The sequence below is a fragment of the Lynx rufus genome, unplaced genomic scaffold (genome assembly GCF_022079265.1).
Source record: "Lynx rufus isolate CCGP_SWC_20201006 ecotype Redwood Valley unplaced genomic scaffold, mLynRuf1.p SCAF_7, whole genome shotgun sequence".
Lineage (NCBI taxonomy): Eukaryota > Metazoa > Chordata > Mammalia > Carnivora > Felidae > Lynx > Lynx rufus.
This window is the reverse complement of record NW_025814889.1, coordinates 82929169-82953077: the sequence shown is the minus strand read 5'-3', so window position 1 is coordinate 82953077 and position 23909 is coordinate 82929169. Positions and strand designations below refer to the sequence as shown.

At 45.2% G+C, this 23909-nt stretch overlaps 2 protein-coding genes across 2 annotated transcripts; one reads left to right on the top strand and one right to left on the bottom strand.

Moving 5' to 3' along the window:
- Positions 1–4003: 4003 nt before the first annotated feature.
- On the top strand, positions 4004–17705 carry GLS2 (glutaminase 2). Its single transcript, XM_047065772.1, has 18 exons — positions 4004–4185; positions 9356–9455; positions 9864–9985; positions 10602–10731; positions 11237–11316; positions 11403–11566; positions 11791–11849; positions 13153–13185; positions 13469–13527; positions 14251–14317; positions 14470–14520; positions 14742–14918; positions 15593–15724; positions 15838–15930; positions 16100–16161; positions 16864–16940; positions 17352–17415; positions 17549–17705. The coding sequence occupies exons 1-18, from the start codon at positions 4004–4006 to the stop codon at positions 17703–17705; spliced, it is 1809 nt and encodes a 602-aa protein (XP_046921728.1).
- Positions 17096–20198, bottom strand: SPRYD4 (SPRY domain containing 4). The gene is made up of 2 exons (XM_047065773.1): positions 20114–20198; positions 17096–19794 (listed from the first exon to the last, which is right to left on the bottom strand). The coding sequence occupies exons 1-2, from the start codon at positions 20196–20198 to the stop codon at positions 19256–19258; spliced, it is 624 nt and encodes a 207-aa protein (XP_046921729.1). The 3' UTR covers positions 17096–19255.
- Positions 20199–23909: the final 3711 nt, after the last annotated feature.

Below are 23909 nucleotides of genomic sequence, written 5' to 3'. Positions count from 1 at the left end.
ACAGGGAGGGGGACAAAACGTAAGAGACTTAAATATGGAGAACAAACAGAGGGTTACTGGAGGGGTTGTGGGAGGGGGGATGGGGCATTATAGGATCTACTCCTGAAATCATTGTTGCACTATATGCTAACATGGATGTAAATTAAAAAATTAAATTAAATTAAAAAAGAAGAAGAAGGTTGATAAGGAATTGCCTTTGGGATGTAAATATTCTTATCATAGTGTTTAACTCTTTATAATGCAGGGGTGCCTGGCTGGCTCAGTCAATAGAGAAGGAGATCCTTCAAGCCCCACGCTGGCCATGGAGCCTACTCAGATACGTACATACATACATACTGTTTATGATGAGACCCCACCTATATATTCAGCTTCACTGATCCACACATTCTCACACCCAACCAAACTTTCACTCCAACCAACTGACCTAGAGTCCCTCAAATGTTCCTCTCATGCTATGTTATGGAAGAGCTCTGTCTAGAATACCTTTTTCCTCATCTCCATCCAGGGAAACACTTCTCATCCTTTAAGAATTGGCTCCCATCACCCAACATTTCTTGAGGTTCCTTCCCCTTTATCTCAGCTACCTTTTACCTGACCCTGGTTAGGTGCCTCACCCCTTTTTTTTAATGTTTATTTATTTTTGAGAGAGAGTGAGGGAGGGAGGGAGAGAGAGAGGGGGGCGGGCAGAGGATCCCAAGCAAGCTCCACACTTACAGCAGAAAATTCGATGCGGGGCTTGAACTCACAAACCATGAGATCATGACCTCAGCCAAAGTTGGACACTTAACCAACTGAGCCACCCAGGGGCCCCAGGGGCCTCTTGTTTATACTTCCTTCTACATCTCTCGTCTCGGCATTTTTCTTAATTTTAAACACTCCGTTCTCATTTCTTCCAATAGTCAGAAACTGGTGTTGTTTTTGCTTAATTTCTGGATTCCCTAGATCCAGGCCTGGCACACCACAGGCCAATGAATAAATACTCACTGAATGAATGGAAGATGACTATGTCAGAGCTCCTAGTACTTATATAATTATACAAGATTATCTTTTACAAATGGAGAAACTAAGGCAGGAAGGCATGTGCACTAATAGTAACATTAGCAGAACAAAAATTAATGAAAAAAAACTTAAGGTGAAATAATCTGTCACTTGCACTAATCAACATTCTAGCTACAATCTAAAGAGAACAAATGAGAATCTCTAAATCATAATAAACATTCCTTAAACATCAAGTTTCCAATTTTGTCCCAGAGGATTTGGCTTTTCTGATTTAGGTTTCAAAATCATTAAGACCAATCCTCCCTCATATACCACAAAACTCTGGCACATCCAGGGCTGACCTAAAAACCTACTATTAGACATGACAGAGATTTCTTTAACTTATTAAAAACTCATTTCTAGCTGGCCATGTCACAGTTGTCTAATACTTTTGCACAGATTTAACTAGATGGGTCCTTTTCAAATTTGAAACAAAAAAGGATTGGATACTGCCAAGCTTTAATTACCTGGGACGACAAGCTTGTTCTTCTTGAATATTTTATACTTTACACAAAACTGTGAGCCTCCCAAGTCACTCGTTCATGCTCCTTCCTCATACAAAGGCAGCAATATTGTAGTGGAAGAAGAGTCACTACAAAAGTCAAAGGGCAGCTAGGGGCTAGTTCTCCAAGCAAAGAACCTCCCCTTCTACAGGCAGATTTTCACTGACCAACCAGTTCCTATTATCAGAGACAACTGGAAAGAAAGAGTGGGGATCTCATCACTCACTGATTATAATTAAGGCTAATTCATAAAAGCAGGGGTAGGAAATAAAAGGAAGCAAATGACTTCTAGGTAATGTTTAGAAATCCCTAACATATGGTACCTGTCTCTCCACGGCTTAAAAAGCTTCAAAGAAATAACATTCCTGAGTCAAACAAGGATAAGATTAGCCTGTTACATTTGGAAAAACTAACGTTAGCTCTAGTTTATACTACTAGAACTTTCTTAAAGTCATGGGCGAAGCCATGCAGGAGGCAGCCCAGGGGAAGCCCGGGTTCCTCAATTAGAGAGAGAGTCTGAATAGGTGAGATAGGGCAGATAGGGAATGACTGCAGGAGGGAAAAACAAAAACAAAAGTCACTCTATCTGGTTTCAAACCAAATAAATCCTCCAGCCCTAACCAACGCAAAGGAGAACTGCCTTTCCACAAAACACACCAGAATATGGTTTTGATATTTTTTCTCCCACAGTTACCCCTGATGTTTACGCTAATCCAAAACTGTAAAGTGACGGTAGAGTGTGCAACTTTTGATCTCGGGGTTGTAAGATCGAACCCCCACATTGGGAGTAGAGATTACTTAAAAAACAAACAAAAAAATTAAAAATCTTAAAAAAAAAAAAAGGTGCTGGTTTGTGATACAGCCAACCTTAGACAACTCCCAGTACTGTATCATAATGCTTCCACATAAAATGCTTCCTTTAGATGGTGTCATTTCCTGGGATAATCTGAGTCAACAGTTAATTTTGGGAAGAGCTGCATTGATGGAGAAAGCCTTGTAGTCAGAGATTTGAGTCCGATTCTTAGCTCTGGTATTAGATAACAACTGGGTTACCTTATTCAAAGAAGCCCTATTTCCGAGTCTTAGTTTCCTCATCTTCAAAATGGGACTAATAATAACTACTTTGTAGGTGTCTGGTAAGAGGGAGAGATGGACTATATAAAATAGCTGGCACACCACAAGCATTAGATGATACCTAATATTTACATGAGTTTCTACTCAATATAGATACTATGTTAGGCACTGTGAAGATACAGACGAGTGTTTTCCTAATTGCAAATTATAAAATTCCTGAATGTGTTTAGCTTTCAAAATTCGTCTCCTAGGGGCGCCTGGTCGGCTCAGTCTGTGGAGCGTGTGAATCTTGATCTTGGGGCTTTAAGTTCGAGCTCCATGTTCAATGCAGGGATTACTCAAAAATAAAATCTTTAGAAAAAAAAAAACCACTACTTTTCTATATCACTTCTTTTACGTGAGGAATACAGGGTGTGGTAGTTCAAATAACTAAAATTTTGGGAGCACTTAACGGCTTATAAAATGTATAAAGGCTCTATCGAGAACAGGCAAGCCCTATACAGCCACCAAATAATTGGTAGAGATAGCACGTGAACGTAAGCAATCTAATAACCACCAGGGTGACCTTTTCACCACCTCAGGAAGTCCCTAAAGTGCGCAGGGGCTGTTTCTGGTCAGGGTATTTTCCGGCCATCTGACTCCTCACTCACCAATACCGCGTGCCGGAGACCACGCGTTCATTGGACCTCCGTGCCGGTCTACGCGGCGGGTTACCGTGGCCGGTTCCGGCCTTGGAATGTTGAAGGTCACTAGGTGGCCTCTTGAAAAGGGCTCACTCTTATCTGAGTGCAGAGAGGTACCGCTCTCCTCTCTCTCCGAGAATTCCATGGTTCGGAAGCCGCCGCGTCCTCCGGGAGCTTCGCAAATCGCCAAGCCTCGGCTTTCCCGCCCTCAACGTCTGTACGCAAGGCTGCCGCAGGGTGTCAAGGCACTAAAGAATCCGCAAGGCTTTTGCGGACGACCCACTGCCTTGCTCTCAATTGGGTAACTTCATCTTTTCTCCGCCCCCAAGGTCTTTGCTTCCCCAATGATTGGACCTGGGCATTGTCCATCCCAACTTCGGGCACGGCTCTCTGGTTCCACCCGCTAAATATCCTCCGCAGCTTTCTCTCCTTAGATACCTTGCACTCCTCGCCCATCCCCTCTCTAGGTGGGGATTGAGTGCACCTGGCAGGGGCCGGAGACATTTAGAGACCCGGAGACATTTAGGGCCCCTCCTCCTGCTCCAACCCCACCCACTGGGCCCCTCCTCCCCTCCACAGCCGGGGCGCCGCACTCCAACATAGAGCTCCTTCCACCTCGCGGCGTTCGCGATTCCTCCGCCCCTCCCTCCAGCCACGGCTCAGACTCCTAGGTCGCTCGGGCAGAGCTGGCGGCGCGCTGGGGGGATGCGCTCTATGAGGGCTCTGCAGAATGCGCTGAGCGGGGCCGGCAGTCACTGCTGGCTGGGAGGCTGGGGTCACCTGAGCCGGAGCCCTCTTCTTGGCGGGGGCGTCCGGCACCACCTCAGTGAGGCCGCGGCGCTGGGCAGAGAGACGCCGCACAGCCACCAGCCGCAGCACCGGGATCAGTAAGGCTTGCGGGACAGGGGCAGGGGAACAGGCTCGCTCCCACTCCCACTGTCGTTGTCGCCAGCTCGGAGTACCCTTACCCCGAGAGCGCACCTCATCTCCCCTTCTCTTCTCGCTCACTAGCCTGCGATGCCTTTTCTTTTAGATCTGGGGTTTTGGGTCCGCCGCGCTCGGGCGGTAACATGCCGTCCGCCCGGGAGGGCGTTTGGGCAGGTCGGTCCTCGGGATGGTGCCTGTCCAAGGTGCGTACTTAACTGGGAACGCAGACAAGCGCGGCGTGTTGGTTGGTGCACGTGTCTGAGTGCAGGGCCGTGTGCGCACCGCGCATCCTCACCTTCCCTCTCCTAGGTCCTCCTAGGATGTATTTTAGGGGATGAGTGGGTATGGAACAGCCTCCTCCTCGAGTCTTGGTGTACTTGTGTCTGTCCATCTGTATGGTGTGTCTGTGTTTTGGCATGTCCTCGGCGTGTAATGTGTGATGCGCGTGTATTAGTGCGCAGGTACGTGGTGTGTCGTTTGCATATGTGTGTTGGATGTGTGCGTTATCGGGGCTCCTAATCTGTAGAATGAGGGTGGTTTTCCAGTTGGTTGTTAAATGAGGAAAATCGTTATAATTGGGTAAAAAATTATAAGGCTCAGATTTCCCAAACCAGAACCAGTCAGCCGTTATTTGTGCTGCTCAGGCTCCCTGATTTGAAGGGTTCTCATCCCTTGGGCTATTTATTATTCTGCCCCAGAGGCTGCACCTCTCTCCTCCACCCAGGAAAACTTGGTGGCTGAGCCTCTTTTCTCCGAGACACAGACGGAGCTGAGCAGGGAATTTTGTCCTTTCCAGCAGGCAACATAGACACTGTCCAAGTAGTCCCTGCACTATCATAGCAGGAACAGAAAATGGACCATCTCTCCTGTCATTGACATGTACTGATGACATTCAGAAAGACATGCACATCATAATTAAAGTAGCCAGATAGACACAGCACTGCCTCACCACCACTGGAGCCCCTGTCCTGACAGGTAACAGACCAGTAAGGTATGATTTATTTATCATTAACTATTAGGCTGTCCTTTTCCATCAGCTGCTTCTCAAGGAAACATGGAACATTTAAATTTTAAAGAATAAGCCCTCTCTCTGTCTCATTCTACTCTCCATTCCAACTTTCCCCAAATAATCACCATGGGAGAAATGGTGGGATAGAGCAAAGCCTTAATCTCCCTCACCTTTAAACCTCCTGGGAAGCAAGTAGTATCCCTGGTTCCTTCTACACATACTTCCTTACCCAGTGGTGTCTGGTGATGGAAGTGTTTTGGGGAACCTTGATCCTCCTGCCTATGGCTGCCTTTGCTTCCAGGGAATTCTTAGTAGGAGCCTTGATCTGGTTCTCCCTTGAGCAAAAGGAATTGAGAGCACTGGAGGGGGATTGGCTCTGGAGTGTGACACCATGATGGGGAGGGTTTCTTGTGTTTGGGGGGTGGGGGAGAAGGAAGGCAGAAAAGAGAAAATGCCCTGGTATTCAGGTTCTTGTTTGTTTTTTTAATATTTAGCTTTGTTATTCCTGATTATAAAAGAAAAATAAGATAGAGTATCAAGAAGAAAATAAAGATCCCAAATTAGAGGTAACCATTAATATTGTGGTGTATATCCATACATACCCTATATATGTATATATAAAATTTTAACAAAAATAGGATTACAGTCTTCATATTCCTTGGTAACCTTTTTCATTTATAAACAGCTTTTAATACCATTGAATGTGTGTGTGTGATATTATTGTCATTTTAGTGGCTGCTATTTAGCCATTTTAAGATTCCATTGTGTGAGGTATCATAATTTATTTAACTAGTCTTCAATCTGGTTACTACATATTCTTGTGGACCGGTTCAATTATTTCTTAGAGTAAATTCCTAGGAAATTTTGCTCCCCAGGGACACCTGTCATCGATATTTTGTATAACCTTCTAAAGATATTGTATGCATATATCAGCAAATACATGTTGATATTTTTTTCCTTTCTTTTTTGTGAAAATGGTATCATGGTATACACATTGTTCTGCACCTTGCTTTTTTGCCCCTCAACATTATATCATAGATCAATCCTTATCTGGGCCAAAGGGTTTGCAATTTTCTTAAGGCTTGTTATACTTCAGTGGTATGGCATTATTTCCTGTCTTCCCTCAGCTTCCAGGCACAGAGACTTGCCCTCTAAATGTTCCTACATAATTTCCTTCTTGCGTTATTCCTCATATAGCTTTTTCCTCCTCCCTTCTTCTATCACCAGATGGACTCTGTCCTCCTTATAGGCACTAGCCTCATTGTGACAGTTGGATTTCCTCAGAAACAAGAAAACACCCCTCTCCGGGTATTCTTTCTGACCCCTGACCCTAAACACACACATGCCTGGACTATGCCAAGCTTCTTGAGAGACTTTTAATTTTTTAATGCCTTGTTTCAATAGATAATATGTCCATATTCAATAAATAATATATACATATTCATATGGCTCAAAATATGCAAAAAGATATATAGTGGGAAGTATCCCTCCCACTCTTTTTGCCCAGCACTTGCTTCATCACCCTAGAGGAAGGTAAATCAGGCTTACAGGTTTCTTTTTATTTTTTAACAGGTTTCATATATATCCTTCCAGAAATATTTTGTGCTTATAAAGGCAAACATATTTTTTCCTTTTAAACATAAATAGTACCATACTATGAACACTGTTTTACAGATGGCTTATTTTAGTTAATATGACATGTTAGGGATCATTCCATATCAGTACTTAAAGAATTCTCTCATCTCTTCTTTTTTATACTGCATAATATTCCATTACATGAATGTACCATAATTTAAGCAGTTCCCTGTTGATGCAAATTTACATTGTTTCTAGTACTACTATTGCTAACAATGCAATAAATGGGAATATGTTATTTTGTAGGTATGTAAGTACACTTACGAGATAAATACCTGGAAGTCAAATTGTTGGATCAAAGATATTAAAGGGCCTTAATCTCAAATAGCTGTCATATTTGGAATGATCTGATAAAATAATTTCTCTAAATCTGTTAACATATTAATAGAACTCTTGAAGACCAAGAAGTTTTTAATACCTGGAATGTTAAGCATTATAAGCCAGCAAGAGAGATATTTTGGGCAATAGGGACCTTCCTAGAAACGTAACTTGGTAATTCTTTATTGAAGACCCACTGTGTGCTAGGGACTTCGCTCAATGTTAGGAAGACATAGGTATCCAAAACACAAAGACCTGGAGGGAGGGGATGGTAGGATGCGCAAAATGGGTAAGGGGGGGTAGGAGATTTTTTTTTTAAAGGTGTTTTCTAATTTCAAATCAGAAAAATTGGAATTAGAAATTTTTACATCTTGGGGCACCTGGTTGGCTCAGTCAGTGGAGCATGCACCTCTTGATCTTGAGGTTGTGAGTTCGAGCCCCACATTGGGTGTAGAGATTACTTAAAATATTTTTTAAAAATTTTACGTCATTTTATTTTTATTTTATTTTATTTTATTTTTTTGAGAAAGAGAGTGCATGAGGGTGGGGCAAAGGCAGAGAGAAGGGGAGAGAGGATCTGAAGCAGGCTCCTCACTGACAGCAGAGAGACCCACGTGGGGCTCAAACTCATGAACTGTGAGATCATGACCCGAGCCAAAGTTGGACACTTAACCAGTGAGCCACCCAGGTACCCCTACATCTTTTTATTTTGAATTTAATCTGTAATCCAAAATATTATCGTACCTGTTTACGATTTTGCAATGTACTTCTTCTTTTTTTTTTTTTAATAGGCTCCATGCTGGGCGTAGAGCCCAACATGGGGCTTGAACTCGTAACCCTGAGATAAAGACCTGAGCTAAGATCAAGAGTCGGATGCTTAACCAACTGAGCCACCCAGGCACTCCTGTACTTCTAATTTAATAAAAATAAAGAATGTTGATGCTAAACACACACACACACACACACACACACACACCCCTAACAGTGGAGCAAGGGAGTCTTCTGTCAGTAAGATGGTGTGTTGTGTCATACCAGCAGCATAAACAATATTGGGAGGTTTGAGGAAGCCTTTATAGAATTAGTAACATTTGATCTGGACCTTGAAGGATGAGCAGGACTTTTCCAAGTGAAGGGAGAAAAAGGTAATTCCATGCAGAAGCTGCAGCATAAGCAAAGGCCAGGAAGCCTAACCATGTCTGGTCCACAAGGACCTACCTGTTATCTGACGTAACTGAAGTGTTGGGACATGGTGGAGAATAGAAAAAGAATGTTGGTAGGTTTTAAGAGCCTTGAATGCCATACCAAGAAATAACTTATGTGTAGGCACTGGAGAGCTATCAAAGGTTTTTGAGTAGAGAAATGATATTTGACTTTTAGAAAGTTAACTGGCACATTGTGGAAGATGGGTTGGAAGTCAAGGGAGGGTGGTAGCAGTTAGGGAACAGACAATATGGAGCTGATGATGAAGCATGGTTTACTGAGCATTTACTTTATAAAAGACCATTTTCCACTAAATGTTTTGTTAGTTAAGCCTACTTCATCCATGTAAAGCACACATTACTACCCTTATTTTACAGATGAGGAAGCATGTTCAGCATTATTAAATAACCTGATTTCCTATCTATATTAAGGTCACACAGCTATTAAGGGGCAAACTCTTGTTCTTTATACTGTGCCGTGCTGGCACAAAGGAAGAAAACAGGGTGGATTTGAGAAACATAGTGTGGGTTACCAACTGAACATGGATATAAGGTATGGGAATTATCCAAATGATTCCACATTTCTGGGTTGGCACCTGGGTGAGTGATACGGCTATTAACCCAAATGGGAAGCACAGAAGAGGAGCAGAGGGAGGGAGGGGAAATGACATTTGGACACTTGCACATTTTGAGTTTGGCAGTGCCCTATGGGACATCTAGAAATGGAAATGTCTAGAAAGCAGCTAGAAATAAAGGTCTGAAGGTTAGGAACAAAAGAAAGCTAGACAGTAAGATTTGACTTCTCAGGACAGATGTGAAAGTTGGAATTATAGGGCTAGATCAGCTGGTTCAGGGAGGAGGCATAGAGTGAGGACACCTATCTACTTTTATAAGGCCATGTTCTAGGAGGAGAAGCAGGGAGCAGTTCTCACGTTCCTATCCTCCTCCCCTATCTCTGCCCCCAAACAGTGATTCATCAGAGAGTGGCATGCTGTCGCGCCTGGGTGATCTGCTCTTCTACACTATTGCTGAGGGACAGGAACGAATCCCTATCCACAAGTTCACTACTGTAAGTTCCTCTCTACCTGCTCAGAACACTGAATCTTCAGGATCTCTGGGAAGTGGGGGGATGGCTAACGGGCCATGGTAGCAATATGGTAGTAGATGTCTAGATTCATAAGGCAATCCAGTCTCTGGACCAGGGTAGGAAGATGAAACCTTCTGATTCAGCCATTCTTCTTGGTTTGAGACTTTGACCCCAAGGGTTCAGGAACCAGCTTCCTTGATAAAAAAGGGCAGGAAACCTTTATCAGTCTCCATAGTTGCACAATTCTCTCCTTTCTTAGTCTGCAAACCCATTTGTTCCACCTATTACAGTAGTTGGGATTGAGCTAGTTGTTATCCATTGGGAAAGAATATTAGGATTGCATTGCTGTCCTTGTAGTTGACCTTACCAGGCTTCTTCTTTCCCCTAAAGGCACTGAAGGCCACTGGACTGCAGACATCAGATCCCCGGCTTCGGGACTGCATGAGCCAGATGCGCCGCATGGTTCGAGAGTCCAGCAGTGGTGGCCTCTTGGACCGAGATCTCTTCCAAAAGTGAGGGCCCCAGAAACAAGGGCACCCACTCTCAAAACTGATGTGGACATAGACTATAATAGCAGGGAGGGCTCTTGGGGATTGGATAGTTTGACCCTTCATTTTATTACTTATTACACAAGTAACATATGAACATGCATATACTCATTATATATAATAAGTTCAAACAATATAGAAATACATGTTCTCCTTTCCCTCTCTCCCCAATCCCAGTCCCCTTTCCCAGAAGTAAACATTGTTAACAGATTAGTGGGTATCTTCTAGATAATGTCCTATGCATTTACATACATACAGGAATATATATAAATATACTTATATGACTTAGGATTCTTAAAATATAAAGGTGGCCCACTATACATATTATATGGGTATTTTTTTCTTATATCCCAAGACACTGTCTTGGGGTATCTTTCCACATCATTACAACAACCCCTCATTTTAGGGGCAAAAGAAACTTAAGACCCAGAAAGATAAAGTGACATGCCAAAGGTTATAGAGCTGTTGGTCCCAAACCTCATGACCACTCACGCCTTCTTTATTCCCAACTTCCATGGCTCCAGAGTGAGTCACAGCTGCATCTCTCCAGCCCCCTAACCCAATCGTGTCTGGGATCCAGGTGTGTGAGCAGCAACATTGTGCTCCTGACCCAGGCATTCCGAAAGAAGTTTGTCATTCCTGATTTTGAGGAGTTCACGAGCCATGTGGATCGCATCTTTGAGGATGCCAAAGAGCTCACTGGAGGCAAAGTGAGGGCCAGGGGACTAAGGGAGGGGCAAGGGCTCTGGGCCAGATCTACCTTGCTTCTTGGAAATTTCTTGGGGCTGGGAATCCATGGATGAGAGATAAGCAGAACCTCTAAAAATGGGGACAAATGCTTTATGTATTTCTATACATGTGATTTCTAGAGCAGGTGAAGGAATCTGAAGTTTCTTAGGGGACAAGTGGCATAAAGGATTCAATTGAACTTTGAAAGAGACCTATAGGGTAATTGAGCCTGAGAACCAAAACCCAGAATTTTCCTCTTTTTACTTTCCGTAGGCTTTACTGCCATCTCTATAGGAATAGAGCTACAGAAAGCTAAGGCCTTCTTGGACTTAAGGCTTGGGTGTCCCTGAGAACAACAGGCAGGAGGGAACCCTATTGCCCTTCAGAAGACAGAATTTTCACCTTTATCCTGACTCTGATTATCTCTGTTCCCCCTCTACATCCATATCTCCATTCTGTCTGTTTTGTCTCCCCACTCATGCCCAGGTGGCGGCCTACATCCCTCAGCTGGCCAAATCCAATCCAGACCTGTGGGGTGTCTCCCTGTGCACTGTGGATGGTCAGCGGTAAGATGCTGGGTGAGAGGAAGGGGAGGCAGAGCACGGGTGCAGAACATAGGCTGATCCCTTTCGTGGCACCTATCTGCCCCCAGGCACTCCGTGGGCCACACAAAGATCCCCTTCTGCCTGCAGTCTTGTGTGAAGCCCCTCACCTATGCCATCTCCATAAGCACCCTAGGCACTGACTACGTGCACAAGTTTGTGGGCAAGGAGCCCAGTGGCCTACGTTACAACAAGCTCTCTCTCAATGAGGAAGGTGAGCACTACCAGGGCTCAGGCCAGACTCATAGATGTCCCTCTTCTTATTCCCACCTATCCCTCCAGCCTTGTTTGTTTATTTCTCTGACTTTGCTGATTAGCTCTGTCATTTCATCCTCCCCAGCAAAGAAATTTTTCTTGTCTAGCCTGCAGAGCGGGCCAGCTGTAAAGGAGGCTTTGCTCAGCAGCTAATAAAACTCTGGGTGGTTTGTATTTCTCCAGGAATCCCCCATAACCCCATGGTCAATGCTGGTGCCATTGTTGTGAGCTCCCTGATCAAGGTCAGTGCCATCCTAGCCATCTGGAAGGTACTGTTCTCTAAACCCCCTTGTTCCTATATCCCACATATCTGCCCAGTTCTCCAGGAGACTGCTGGGCCTTGGTTCCTATGAGGGTCCCCAGGAAGTAGTGAGGGCACAGCAAGGACCCACATATGTCGAAGATGTTAGTAAAAGGAGCTGTACCTCTGCCCCCAACCCTGAGTCTGGAGCCCAGAGCTTCCTGGCCCTTAGAGAAGTGAGCAGGTCTTCAGGTCTTGACCCCTGCCTAGGACCAAGGGCCAAATGCCAGACACAGGGGGAGGACAGCACCGTTGGGTACTGATTGGCCACTTCTGGGTGAGGGACACAGAAAGAAGGGTGAATGGCCAGGCCAGGGCAGCTATTCACGTCACCTGAAACTGTGAGTTGGCCTTGAGCAAGGGTATCAGGCTGGTCTGTCAGCTGTAGGTCTCCCAGGGCTTGAGCAAGAACCTGAGAACAGTGTGGGCCGCAACACTCCAGAGCCAATCACAGCCCCTCCTGGGGAAGGTGGTGTTAGGTACCCTCCCCCCTGGGACTCAGGTGTCAGAGTCCCTATGGTGTTGACACTATAGTTGACATGTACAGGAAGCAATGGAGTGTGGTGGGGGTGGAATGGGAGACCAGACCAGGCTCAGGCTCTCCCCTTGCCCTGGGATAGCTCTGTCTACAGCCCTGTAACTGGCACCTGCCTCATTCCATTCCCATCTAAGTGGGCCTATTGGACCTGACACTCGGCTAAAATCTTCAGCTTTATTTCAGTTATCAATATAATTGATGTAATTGAGTATTAAATGCAACACGCCTCCTGATCCCATTCCTGTCACTCCAGTTGGAGATAGCTATGGGAGTCAGGGATAGGGATAGAGTATGGTTCTAGCTTGGGCCATAAGGGATGAGGATGGGGATCAGGAATAGGAATGGGGCTTGGGGACAGGACTGGAATCAGGAGAAGGAAAGTGAGAGTCAGATGAGGGCTGGGATTGAGAATGGAAATGGAAGTGAGGCTCAGGGATGAGTAAAACTCACAGATGGGGTGAGGTTATTTGTACTCATTACTTGATACTAAAATCTAAATGGTTTGGTTTTTAAGATCATTGGATATGATATGCAGGTATACAAAAAGACTCAGTTGTAAAAAAAAAAAAAAAAAAAGTCACTAGCAAAACCAGTCTAAGACATTAACTCCACTAGGTCCTCCTGGCACTCCTGTCATCCTCCTAGGTTTGAAATGCTGATCTCTCTCTCTCTCTCTCTCTCTCTCTCTCTCTCTCTCTCTTTGCAGATGGACTGTAACAAAGCAGAGAAGTTTGATTTTGTAAGTTCCCTTGCTACTCAGCTCCTGGCTGCTTTTCTTGATGGCATGTTATCCTTTCCAGGTGTCCCAGTGCGTGGCTCTAATCCCACTTTGATAATGCACCAGCCCATACTAGAAGCTTTATTTCCAGAGGTGTGGGGATCTGTGGCCTCAGAGGGAAAAAGCCTCTTGAGTCCCTGCTATGATAAGGACTGAGGAGTTCAAAAAAGTTAGGCAGGCTAGTATGTGTTTAGTAGAGGTTCTCTCTCATGTGGTGCCTTCCATGCTCCTTTTTCTCTTTTAGGTATTACAGTATCTGAACAAAATGGCTGGGAACGAATACATGGGTTTCAGCAATGCTACGTAAGGCTCTGTTCATAGGATTGGATGAATACATTGTGGGGTGTGTTTGTGTGTGCATGTGTGTGATAGAGAAGGTGGGGGTGGTGATAAATCTTAAGAGCAAGAAATCCAGGGGAATTTTGGCCACATAGCTTCCTCAGAGTCCCTTCATTGACATGTTTACTTTGTAAAAAAACTTGTTCCATTTCTTAAGTTTTTATTTATTTTGAGAGGGTGCGTGTGTGTGCAAGCGTGAACAGGAGAGGGGCAGAGAAGAGAGAGAGAATCCAGGCAGGCTCTGCACTGTCAGCACAGAGCCAGACGTGGGGCTTGAATCCATGAATCATCAGATCATGACCTCAGCCAAAATCAAGAGTCTGACACTTAACCAACTGAGCCACCCAGGCATCCCTCCATTTCTACTTAGTACTTAAGAGAGGCAGTATGAGGGCTTATTCTTAAACCCTTTCTTGACAAGTCCCTCAAGGCCAAAATGCTCATCAGTTTTCCCAAACTAGATGACCCATTTTGGGTTTGGTTTGTTTTTTTATGCTTTACAATAAAGTTTTGCCCAGTGTTTCCTCAGGGTCAGAAGTTTCCTCCAGTATTACTGTGAGAATTTATACAGGGGCTGATTTAGTTTGACATATGTGATCTAGTTCTATCTCTCTCAAGGAAGGTATTTTTCCCTTCTCCTTACACCCACCCTCAAACATCAAGTACTAAATTCAGTGTTTGCTTCAGATTCCAGTCAGAGAAGGAAACAGGGGATCGGAATTATGCCATTGGCTACTATCTAAAGGAAAAGAAGGTAATTGGGAGAGGCCGGCATATCAAGTCCCCGGGAATTCTGCAGCTGGTGGAAGGGCAACTGGGGCTGGGGACTTTGCTTGAGATCCTGGCAGTGTGACAGGATCTGCTGATGGCCTGAAAAGAAATGCTCTCCCTTCTTCTTTCTTACAGTGCTTTCCTAAGGGGGTGGACATGATGGCTGCCCTTGATCTCTATTTCCAGGTGAGGAAACACTTCTGTTTAGCTCCGGGCCAAAGGAACAGGACAGACTGCCATCCTTGCTCTCACCCACAAGAGGGATGCTCCTTTTCAGTGGTTCTGGTGTCCTTCAGAAACACCAGGGGAACTTTTTGAAAGATCAGGATGCCAAGAACATTGCTCTAGACCCAAGAGCACAGTGTTCACATCCACACTGCACCCTCACCTCTGCCTTGTCTCCATAGCTGTGCTCCGTGGAGGTGACCTGTGAGTCAGGCAGTGTCATGGCAGCCACCCTGGCCAATGGCGGGATCTGCCCCATCACAGGAGAGAGCGTGCTGAGCGCTGAAGCAGTGCGCAACACCCTCAGCCTCATGCACTCCTGCGGCATGTACGACTTCTCAGGCCAGTTTGCCTTCCATGTGAGTGCTGCTGGCCCTGCCATCCATTTGCCACCAGTCCAGAGCCGAGACACGAGGACACGGAGTCTCTCAAAGTTGAGGATGGAAGCTTGTTCCTGCCTGTCATTCAGTAGCTTCCAGCCAGGCAGTTAGGCTGAGAATCCTTAGGGGAGTTTGTCAAACACACCAAATCCCTCAAACACATCAATACATGATGCTGCAGCTTCTAAGCCACTCTTCTGCTGCTCTTCACGTGCCTGGCACTTCTCTAGGTCTCAGTTTAGATGCCACTTCCTCAGAGAGGCTTTTCTGACCATCCTGTCTCCAGTAGGCCCCCTCCCACTTCATTCTCTATCCCTGCACCCTACTTCATTTCTCCTGTGTTTTCCCGCAAGCTGTGGTTATTTTTCTCTGTTGATGATGTATCTCCTACCACCAGAATGAAGTCAAATGATACTGTCCTAGTTCTAGGGCAGCATCAGGCACAGCATAGACACTCAACAAATATTTCCTTACTGAAGCCATTAATTTAAGGGAGAGAGGGCAGGAGATTAGTAAGAAAAGAAGCTAATTAACAAGCCAAAAGGTTGAGATGGATATGGCTTTGCCTATGCAGTCATTTGGGATAGACTAACTTATTAATCTGGACTTGGGGGCACCTCTAGCTTATCCTCAGTTTCAACTTTGTCCCCAAGGTGGGCCTGCCAGCCAAGTCAGCTGTGTCAGGAGCCATCCTCCTAGTAGTACCTAATGTCATGGGAATGATGTGTCTGTCACCTCCACTGGACAAGCTAGGGAACAGCCACAGGGGCATCAGCTTCTGCCAGGTGAGTTACTTTTCATGTAGGACTTAATGTTTTTGAATGAGTAAATGAAACAATTTTGAGCTTCTACGAAGTGCAGGGAGTAAGTAAACAATCTCTTTGGCTTATGATTCTAGAAGTTGGTGTCTCTCTTCAATTTCCACAACTACGACAACCTGAGGCACTGTGCTCGGAAGTTAGACCCACGGCGTGAAGGGGGAGAAGTTCGGGTAAGGAAAACCCAAGGTGGCTTATAAGAATATTTCAGAATATAACATTCCATAATGCTTTAGCAATACCCTTGGCTAAGCATCTTTGTAGAAGGGTCACAGGGTAGAGCTGGGCATGGGTGAGCTCAAAGTCACAGTTAATCTAAGGTGGGTATAATTTGTTTTCCAGAACAAGACTGTGGTGAACCTATTATTTGCTGCCTATAGTGGAGATGTCTCAGCTCTTCGAAGGTACTAAATAAACACACTAAAATACTTCTGGTCAGAGATCTCATTAGGAGTCAACACAGCAAAATAGTTAAGTGCTTCAGCTTTAGAGCCAGATAAAATAGCACAGATTGCATTTAAATGAGATTATTTTAGGGGCCCTTGGGTGGCTTAGTCGGTTAAGTATCCGACTTCCATTCAGGTCATGATCTTGCAGTTTGTGAATTCAAGCCCTGCGTCAGGCCCTGTGCTCACAGGTTGGAGCCTGGAGCCTGCTTCAGATTGTGTCTCCCTCTCTCTGCCCCTCCCCCGTTTATGCTCTGTCTCTCTCAAAAATAAAAACACTAAAGAAAAAAAATTTTTAAGGAGATTATTTTAAGTACAGTGACTGCCATGTGATAAGAATTTAATTAACAGTAGTCACTGTTAGGATTAACCTGGGTGTTAAGAGCAGAATCCTTGGAAGTAATTAAGGACCTTGCCTCGAGTAGATCACCAACATCAGCAAACATGCAGGTAGTGATGTTTGTGGAAGCATCACACCCATCTGATTCAGGAGTAACAGTCTCATCTGGGTATAGAACATGATTACTCAGAGTCTACAGATCTTACCATAAGCTCTGTTTTACTTTTTCTGGAATCCATCCAGTCTGACCCCACTTCAGAAAAGACACTAGTGATTCTAGGCTGATCTGGGTAATTCTAGCTATCTTCCACCACCCTCAGGTTTGCCTTGTCAGCCATGGACATGGAACAGAAAGATTATGACTCCCGCACAGCCCTGCATGTTGCTGCAGCTGAAGGTATCTAAAGGTTAAATAAAAGGAGAAGACCCTTTCTTTTTTTATATTTTATTCTTTTTTTTTTTTTTTAAAGTAAACTACTCCCAACATGGGGCTCAAACTCACAACCTTGAGATCAAGAGTTGCATACTCTTACTGACTGAGCCAGCTAGGCACCCCCTAAGAGCCTTTCTTTTCTAACAAGAGTAATCCCTATCGAATATGCCCTTAAGGTTACAAGGGAAGGAACTGGTTTTGTCCAGATGCCCTGCAGTTTGCACGCCAACTATTATTGGGTGCTTCAGGGAGCAAAATGGGAAGAGGCCTTTCCCATTTTGGTTCAGACTCCAGCTGCCAAAAGTCTATACTAATGTTAACACCAAAAGGTTCAGGATCTGTGCCATCTCATTTTCCTTCTGCCCATATTCCTAGGACACATCGAAGTTGTTAAATTCCTGATTGAGGCTTGCAAAGTGAATCCTTTTGTTAAGGACAGGTGAGTAGGATTAAGGTAAAAGGAGGGCTGAGCAGCAGCTTTTCTCCCACTGCCCTCCAGCCACCACAGTCACTATTTAACCATAGCGTTCTCAATGTCTTCTTTGCCTGATCATGGGCTTTGTTCCTTTCAGGTGGGGCAACATTCCCCTGGATGATGCTGTGCAGTTCAACCACCTGGAGGTGGTGAAACTGCTTCAGGATTACCAGGACTCCTATACACCATCTGAGACTCAGGCCGAAGCAGCGGCCGAGGCCCTGTCCAAGGAGAACTTAGAGAGCATGGTGTGAGCATGGGGTGCACATACAGTACCTGCTCAAGAAATAGCATGACTGGCCACACACTTAACCCATAACCACCAAACATGCTATGGAGAGCCGCACTGCTTCAGTGGGGACCAAGACTTAGGCTACTGCTTTCTGTGAGAGTGAAAATACCCCATTCCCTTGGCAGACAGAGTATAGAGAAGTGCCTTGGTGGACCCATGCAGTAGAGCAATCCATGGAGACTCTGACTTTCTTCGAGGTACAGCCTAATGGTTTAGCCCACTCAAAATCATCCCAGGTCTTCACCCAGGTCCCCTCTCCCTTTCTTTAAAAAACATCATGAGAGAGACAGAGATGCTCTGGTAAAGGGGCCCTAGCCACCATGTACAGGTATGTATCCACAAAGGAAGTGGGACAGCTATGCACCAGACTTCAATAGTCTGGAGAGGTCTGCCCTCCTTAGCCAGGAAGTACTGCTGCTACTGCTAATTTTTTAGACAGAGAAAGTATTTTGTGCTCAAATAAACTTTAATTACACAAATTATAATTGTTAAGCCCAGTCCTTCTCTCTCTCCCACAGGGGCATCCAGCTGCGTCACCATCATAAAGGTAGAATAAGAGGGAACCACAAGGTCAGACAGAGCCCAAACAATACATATCTCACGTACATACTCATCCCACCATGTTTTCGTCAACCCTAAATACTACTCTAGGTTAACTGTATCCTAGAGTTGCTAGGATACAGCAACTGCTGGAGGGGGTGGAGGGGAGAGTGGGTGGTAATAGTGAGGGCATGGGTCTGAGCAGGCTCAAAAAGGGATTGTGCAAGACCTCAGGCCTCCCACCTCCCTCTGGAAGTTCCAACTGTGGCACAAGTATCTTGTCTCTTTTGATCATGGTTGTAACTGGCCCAATGATTATAATGGATTGACCAGATGTCAGGGATGTGCAGATTAAGGCAGATGGACTCTGGGTGGTGATAGCTGCAGCAGTGTGGGGCTGAGAGTCTGGCACTGAGGTACTAGGAAAGAAGGGCTCTGTTTCATTCAGAGACAGTAAAGAACTTCCTGGGGAGCCAGAGTCGACTCTGTATGTGCTACAGGGAAAGGGCCAAGTCATTGTACCACTTCTCCAGCCAGAGGTAGAAAGGATTTACTCTGGAGAGATTCTGTAGAGCCCCAAGGTGGGGGGAGGGGGGAATCACATGGGGGCAAAGGGAGGCAGAGGTATCACAGTGATGAATCAATTCAAAGTTGAAAGCTAAGACCCCGGGACTGAATGCAGTCTGAGGTCTGGGCACAGGGAGGCAGAGGGACTGAAGGAAGCCAGTCACATTAAGTACACGCAGGGTAGCCTAGGAAACTGGCAGTAGATTGGGGGAGGGGAGAGGGTGGCTGTGTGCCTAGTTTTCACAGGGTAGGGGAAAGGAAAAAGACTAAGATATTGCACAGAGGGCCTAACACTGAATTGCGGGAGTTGGAGGTTGCTTAGCGGCAAAATTAAAAGGCTTCAGACAGTTTCACCAGGAGGCTACCCAAGGAAGAGCATGATTGGGCACTCCAATGAAACACATACTAGAGGCCTTTAGGCACTTCAAGCCCTGAGTGGGTCAGCAGCTCTCCATCCCATAGGGCAAAGGCAGGTACCACTGGACCTCGGAAATCTGTCTGTAGCGTGTGGACCACAGCGACCCTGCTCACATCCACCAGGCTCAGCTTTTGGGCCTCATACTCCAGCAACAGCCCCACCTTCTCTGGCTGCCCCATGCCCTCAATAGGGGCTTTTTCGTTGGCCAACATGGTGTGCCACTTGCGCTGGGCATACGTGAACACCCAGGAACGATCGTCAACACCGATGCAGCTATCCCGGGACATATCCACATCTGCCACTCCTATTCGGAATTGGTGGGAGCGCTTCACTGTCACTTCCCAGTAGTGCCTGCCACTGGTGACTGCTGTGTCTGCCAGCACTACGGCCCATTCCCGGAAGCGCTCCACATTCAGGGCCAACTTGGTGGGCTCCAATCCTACTATGCCATACTTGACACCTGTGTCACCTTTGAAGAGCGCCAGGCTGCTGTGGGCGGTTTTTTCTTCCAGTTTGAAACTGATGCCTGTGAGCAGAGCAAAGAGATTAGATGATGACGAGGGCTAAACCCCTAGATCTAGTGATATATACGTATTACGATCTGAAACAGTCATTCGCTCACGAGGAAACAGAAAATGTCACGCGGGCAAGAGTGAGGCGCTCCAATATGGGCTTTCAGACTGGAAAAGCCTCGGGATAAAAAAAAAAAAAAAAAAAAAAAAGCCAGATTGTGTCCCAGGTTTGGACTCTCAAGACCAAAGCAGATCAGGGAGAGACCCAAGGGGACTCTCGGGAATAACGGAAACCATTTTGGAGATAAAAGAGAGTAAAAGAGATAATCCTACCTCTGCGGGCTTCCGCGACGGCTACCGCCAATCGTTTAGCTCCCCAGCGGCACAAGAACAGCGAACGTGCAAAAGGCAGCGCCATCTTGCGCCAGGGATGAATAGGGCACGCCCTCTGGCCTGGGACCGGGCCATCTGCCCGCCTGCTACTTTCCGACGTGGTGGGCGAAAGGCGGCCGCGCAGTGTGATGACGTAAGGGAGCCTGCGTCCAGCAGGGGAGCCGCCATCTTAGTGAAATATGTTCTTGGTCCGCATGCGCTTGGTACGGTTTATTTCGGTTTTTTCCCGGCAGTAATGCTCACGTTTTTACCAAGTAGGACCTTTAGAAAGACGGTGTAGCAAGACGTCAAAAAGTATAGATTTTAGAATTAAACAGTAATCGGATTCAAACCTAGCTCCTCTGTGTGACCTTGGGCAAATCACTTAATCTGATCCTTAAGTGTTCTCATTTGTAAAAAATAACCCTTTAGACCTTGACAAAAATTAAACGAGAGCATAACCTAGAATACAACTTGACAACCACTAGGTTAAGTAGCAGGCTGTTTTATAATAATGTGTAAATACTGTAAACGTTGGTTTTTATATGTTCAGAGTTACTGGAGAAAGGACTTTAAATCCCTACCCCATATTTCTTTCCTGATTTGTATATCCCATTTGTATATCCAACAACCTATTAGAGATTTCTACCTGGATGTAGCCCACTCCCATCCCTCCCGTGACCTCAAACTTAACGTGTCTAAAACTTACTTCGTCTTCTTACACACCATTCCTCCTCCGCGTAGGTTCCCTGACCCTGTGAACTGCAACCCATAACCAACCAGTTGCCCAAGCCAGAAACCTGGAAGCCCTTGGATTTGTCTCCCTCACATATATCTGATGGTCGTTCAATCCCCATCACATTTCTCCCCTGGACTACTTACTGCATTAGCCGCCTAACGACTCCCACTCTCCCTAGGGCTGCTGAGAAGGGAACATTTAAAGGGGCAGCTACTTATCTCACCCATTAGATTCTTAAGAATGGGAATTAAGAATGGTTTCTTAAGAATTCTTAGGAATGACGATTAAGCCCTTTGTTCTCTGTGACCTAAGGCCTCGGTTTTACCCTAAACACAGGGTAAGTACTGTTGTTTTTGAATTAGTAAATCAACGAGGATAAAGGTAGAAAGTGTTGCGATCACAGTCTTGGAGTGCAATGACTGGTTCATTCTCTCCACCAGGGGTCAGCCTGGTCCAGCCTTCACACATCCTGCCTAATGTGTCTGAGAAGAGTGGTTTATGTTCCTCCTAAGCCTAGGAGCGAAGGCATGGAGGAGAGCATTCCCTCTCCTTCTGAAAAGTCCTGCTCTCTCAGTACTTTGTATTTTGGGGGTAATGAGAAGAAAGTTCCTGAGTTCTGTTTCTGTAGCTTTTCTCCTTTGTTTCCATCCTAGGTGTGAGAGCTGAAGCAATCATTGCAGATTTCTCACACTGTCACTTAGATACACCTCTGTTACTTTATTCCCTGCTGAGGAAATAGCTTCTTGCCTGTCATGTGTTGTATTATTTTCCTTTCACAGACTGACCATCTATCTGATAAAAACTCACCTTCGTCATTGAGATGATTTGCCTACCTCGTTGCTAATGTACAAGTAATTAATTCTTAACGTTTCCATGCATAATAATTAAGAAATGATAGGGTTTCACTTGACATATGAAAGGGGAAAAGACATTCAAGGTGTAGGGAACAGCTTCTGCTAAAGCACTGGGTAATGAAACAGAATGAAGTATTTGAGAAGCCACAAGAAGCACAAAATTGCCAGGGCCTCATGCTGCAGAGATATGGAGAACAGTTGGAAAAGTTGAGGGTAAATTATGAGGAGTCCTGTATTTATAGTAATGTATTTTAATTTGATGTTTATTTATTTATTTTGAGAGAAAGGGAGAGAAAGAATCCCAACTGCAATTCCAACTGCACTGGCAGTGCAGAGCCTGACTCAGGGCTTGATCCCAGGAACTGTAAGATCATGACCTGAGCCAGAATTAAGAGTCAGGCGCTTGGGGCGCCTGGGTGGCGCAGTCGGTTAGGCGTCTGACTTCAGCCAGGTCACGATCTCGCGGTCCGTGAGTTCGAGCCCCGCGTCAGGCTCTGGGCTGATGGCTCAGAGCCTGGAGCCTGTTTCCCATTCTGTGTCTCCCTCTCTCTCTGCCCCTCCCCCGTTCATGCTCTGTCTCTCTCTGTCCCAAAAATAAATAAACGTTGAAAATTAAAAAAAAAAAAAAAAAGAGGCGCTTAACCTCAAATACTTAACTGACTAAGCTACCCAGGCACCCCATAGTAATGTCTTTCAGATGTTCAGGAGCTGTTGAAGGGACCCAGGGAAATGACAAATTATAGGTGTTTTTATAAAGATAAAGCTGACAGCAACATAGAGAATGAATTGGAGAGGGAATGAGACCAGAAACAGGGTCAAACAGGATATAGAGTTCTCAAGTGGGACATGGTGTGGGTTAAGTCATCTAAAAGACAGAATTGGTAGAGTTCTGGTGGTGACTGGTTAGGTGAAAATGGGAGGATAGGGGAAGGAATCAAAGCTGATTCATAGGTTTCTGATTTAATGATTGGATACAGAAGAAAAGCATGTTTGAATGGGGGGAAGATAATCCATTCTGTTTCAGACAGGCTGTATTTGAGGTGTCCATAGGACACCCAGGTGAAAATTTTCTGTAAATATATAGATATAAATTTTGAGGGAGAGGGGTGCCTGGGTAGCACAGTTAGTTAAGCATCCAGCTCTTGATTTCGGCTAGGTCATGATCTCGCAGTTCATGAGTTCAAGCCCTGCATCAGGCTCTGCATGGATGATGCGGAGCCTGCTTGGGATTCTGTTCTCTCCTTCTCTCTGCCCCTCCCCAGCTTGTGGGCATACTGTATCTCTCTCTCTCTCTCTCTCTCTCTCTCAAAATAAATAAACTTTGAAAAAAATTTTTTTTAATTAAAAAAATAGTTTTTGAGGGAGAGCAGACATAGGTGAAGTCATCCAAGGATAGGATGTCAATAGAATAAGTAGGGAATAAACTGTGCAGTCCTAGGGAAAACCAGTACATGAGATAACACACATACTATTAAGTACTTAGAACAGAACCTAACCATAGTGAGCACTGGTCTCCCTGGCTTAGAGCTGTATCTGACTCCCTATGAAAAGAAGGGGAGAAGGAGCCAAGTACAGGATGTTTCAGTCTATTTTCATTCTGTTTCTTGAATTAGCCCATTTCTAATATGTGGGAGCTCTCACCTGATCCAAGTGCTAATTGGAGCCCTTAACTATGGATGGGAGAGGGATGATGCACAGAGCTTGGTGATTGTTCTGGACTTTGCCAGGAGTCAGCAGTCAGCAAAGCATAACCAGAGAAAGAGAGAGAAGGGGGGCCCTCAGGAGCTAGCCAAAGGGGCTGCTAGGCTGGCTTGTGCTATGCTGGGGCCTTTGTCCTATGAAACTGTCCACACAATGGAGCTGGGTTACATGCTGATCTGGCATTCTGAATATGGGGCTGGGATAGAGATTCCACATGGTAGATGGAGAGATGGAAGTTCACCCAACCCCTCAGGACCATATCTCGATTCACCCACATTGTAATTGCCAGAGAGGATGTTCAATACTTGATAATCATAAATTATGTATATATATGATTAATTCATGAATCAGTTCATTTACATTTTAAGGCAGCTAACTTAATGTGTATATTGCCAGGGTATATCTCATTTGATCCTGATACAATCCTGTTAGGTCAGCAGGTTAGATATATATTTTTTTAAGT

Coding starts and splice junctions, on each gene's coding strand:
- GLS2 (XM_047065772.1), top strand. CDS start 4,004: ATGCGCTCTATGAGGGCTCTGCAGAATGCGCTGAGCGGGGCCGGCAGT. Junction 4,186..9,355: donor CAGCCGCAGCACCGGGATCA/GTAAGGCTTGCG, acceptor GCCCCCAAACAG/TGATTCATCAGAGAGTGGCA. Junction 16,162..16,863: donor GATGTCTCAGCTCTTCGAAG/GTACTAAATAAA, acceptor CACCACCCTCAG/GTTTGCCTTGTCAGCCATGG.
- SPRYD4 (XM_047065773.1), bottom strand. CDS start 20,198: ATGGCGCTGCCTTTTGCACGTTCGCTGTTCTTGTGCCGCTGGGGAGCT. Junction 19,795..20,113: donor CGTCGCGGAAGCCCGCAGAG/GTAGGATTATCT, acceptor CTCTGCTCACAG/GCATCAGTTTCAAACTGGAA.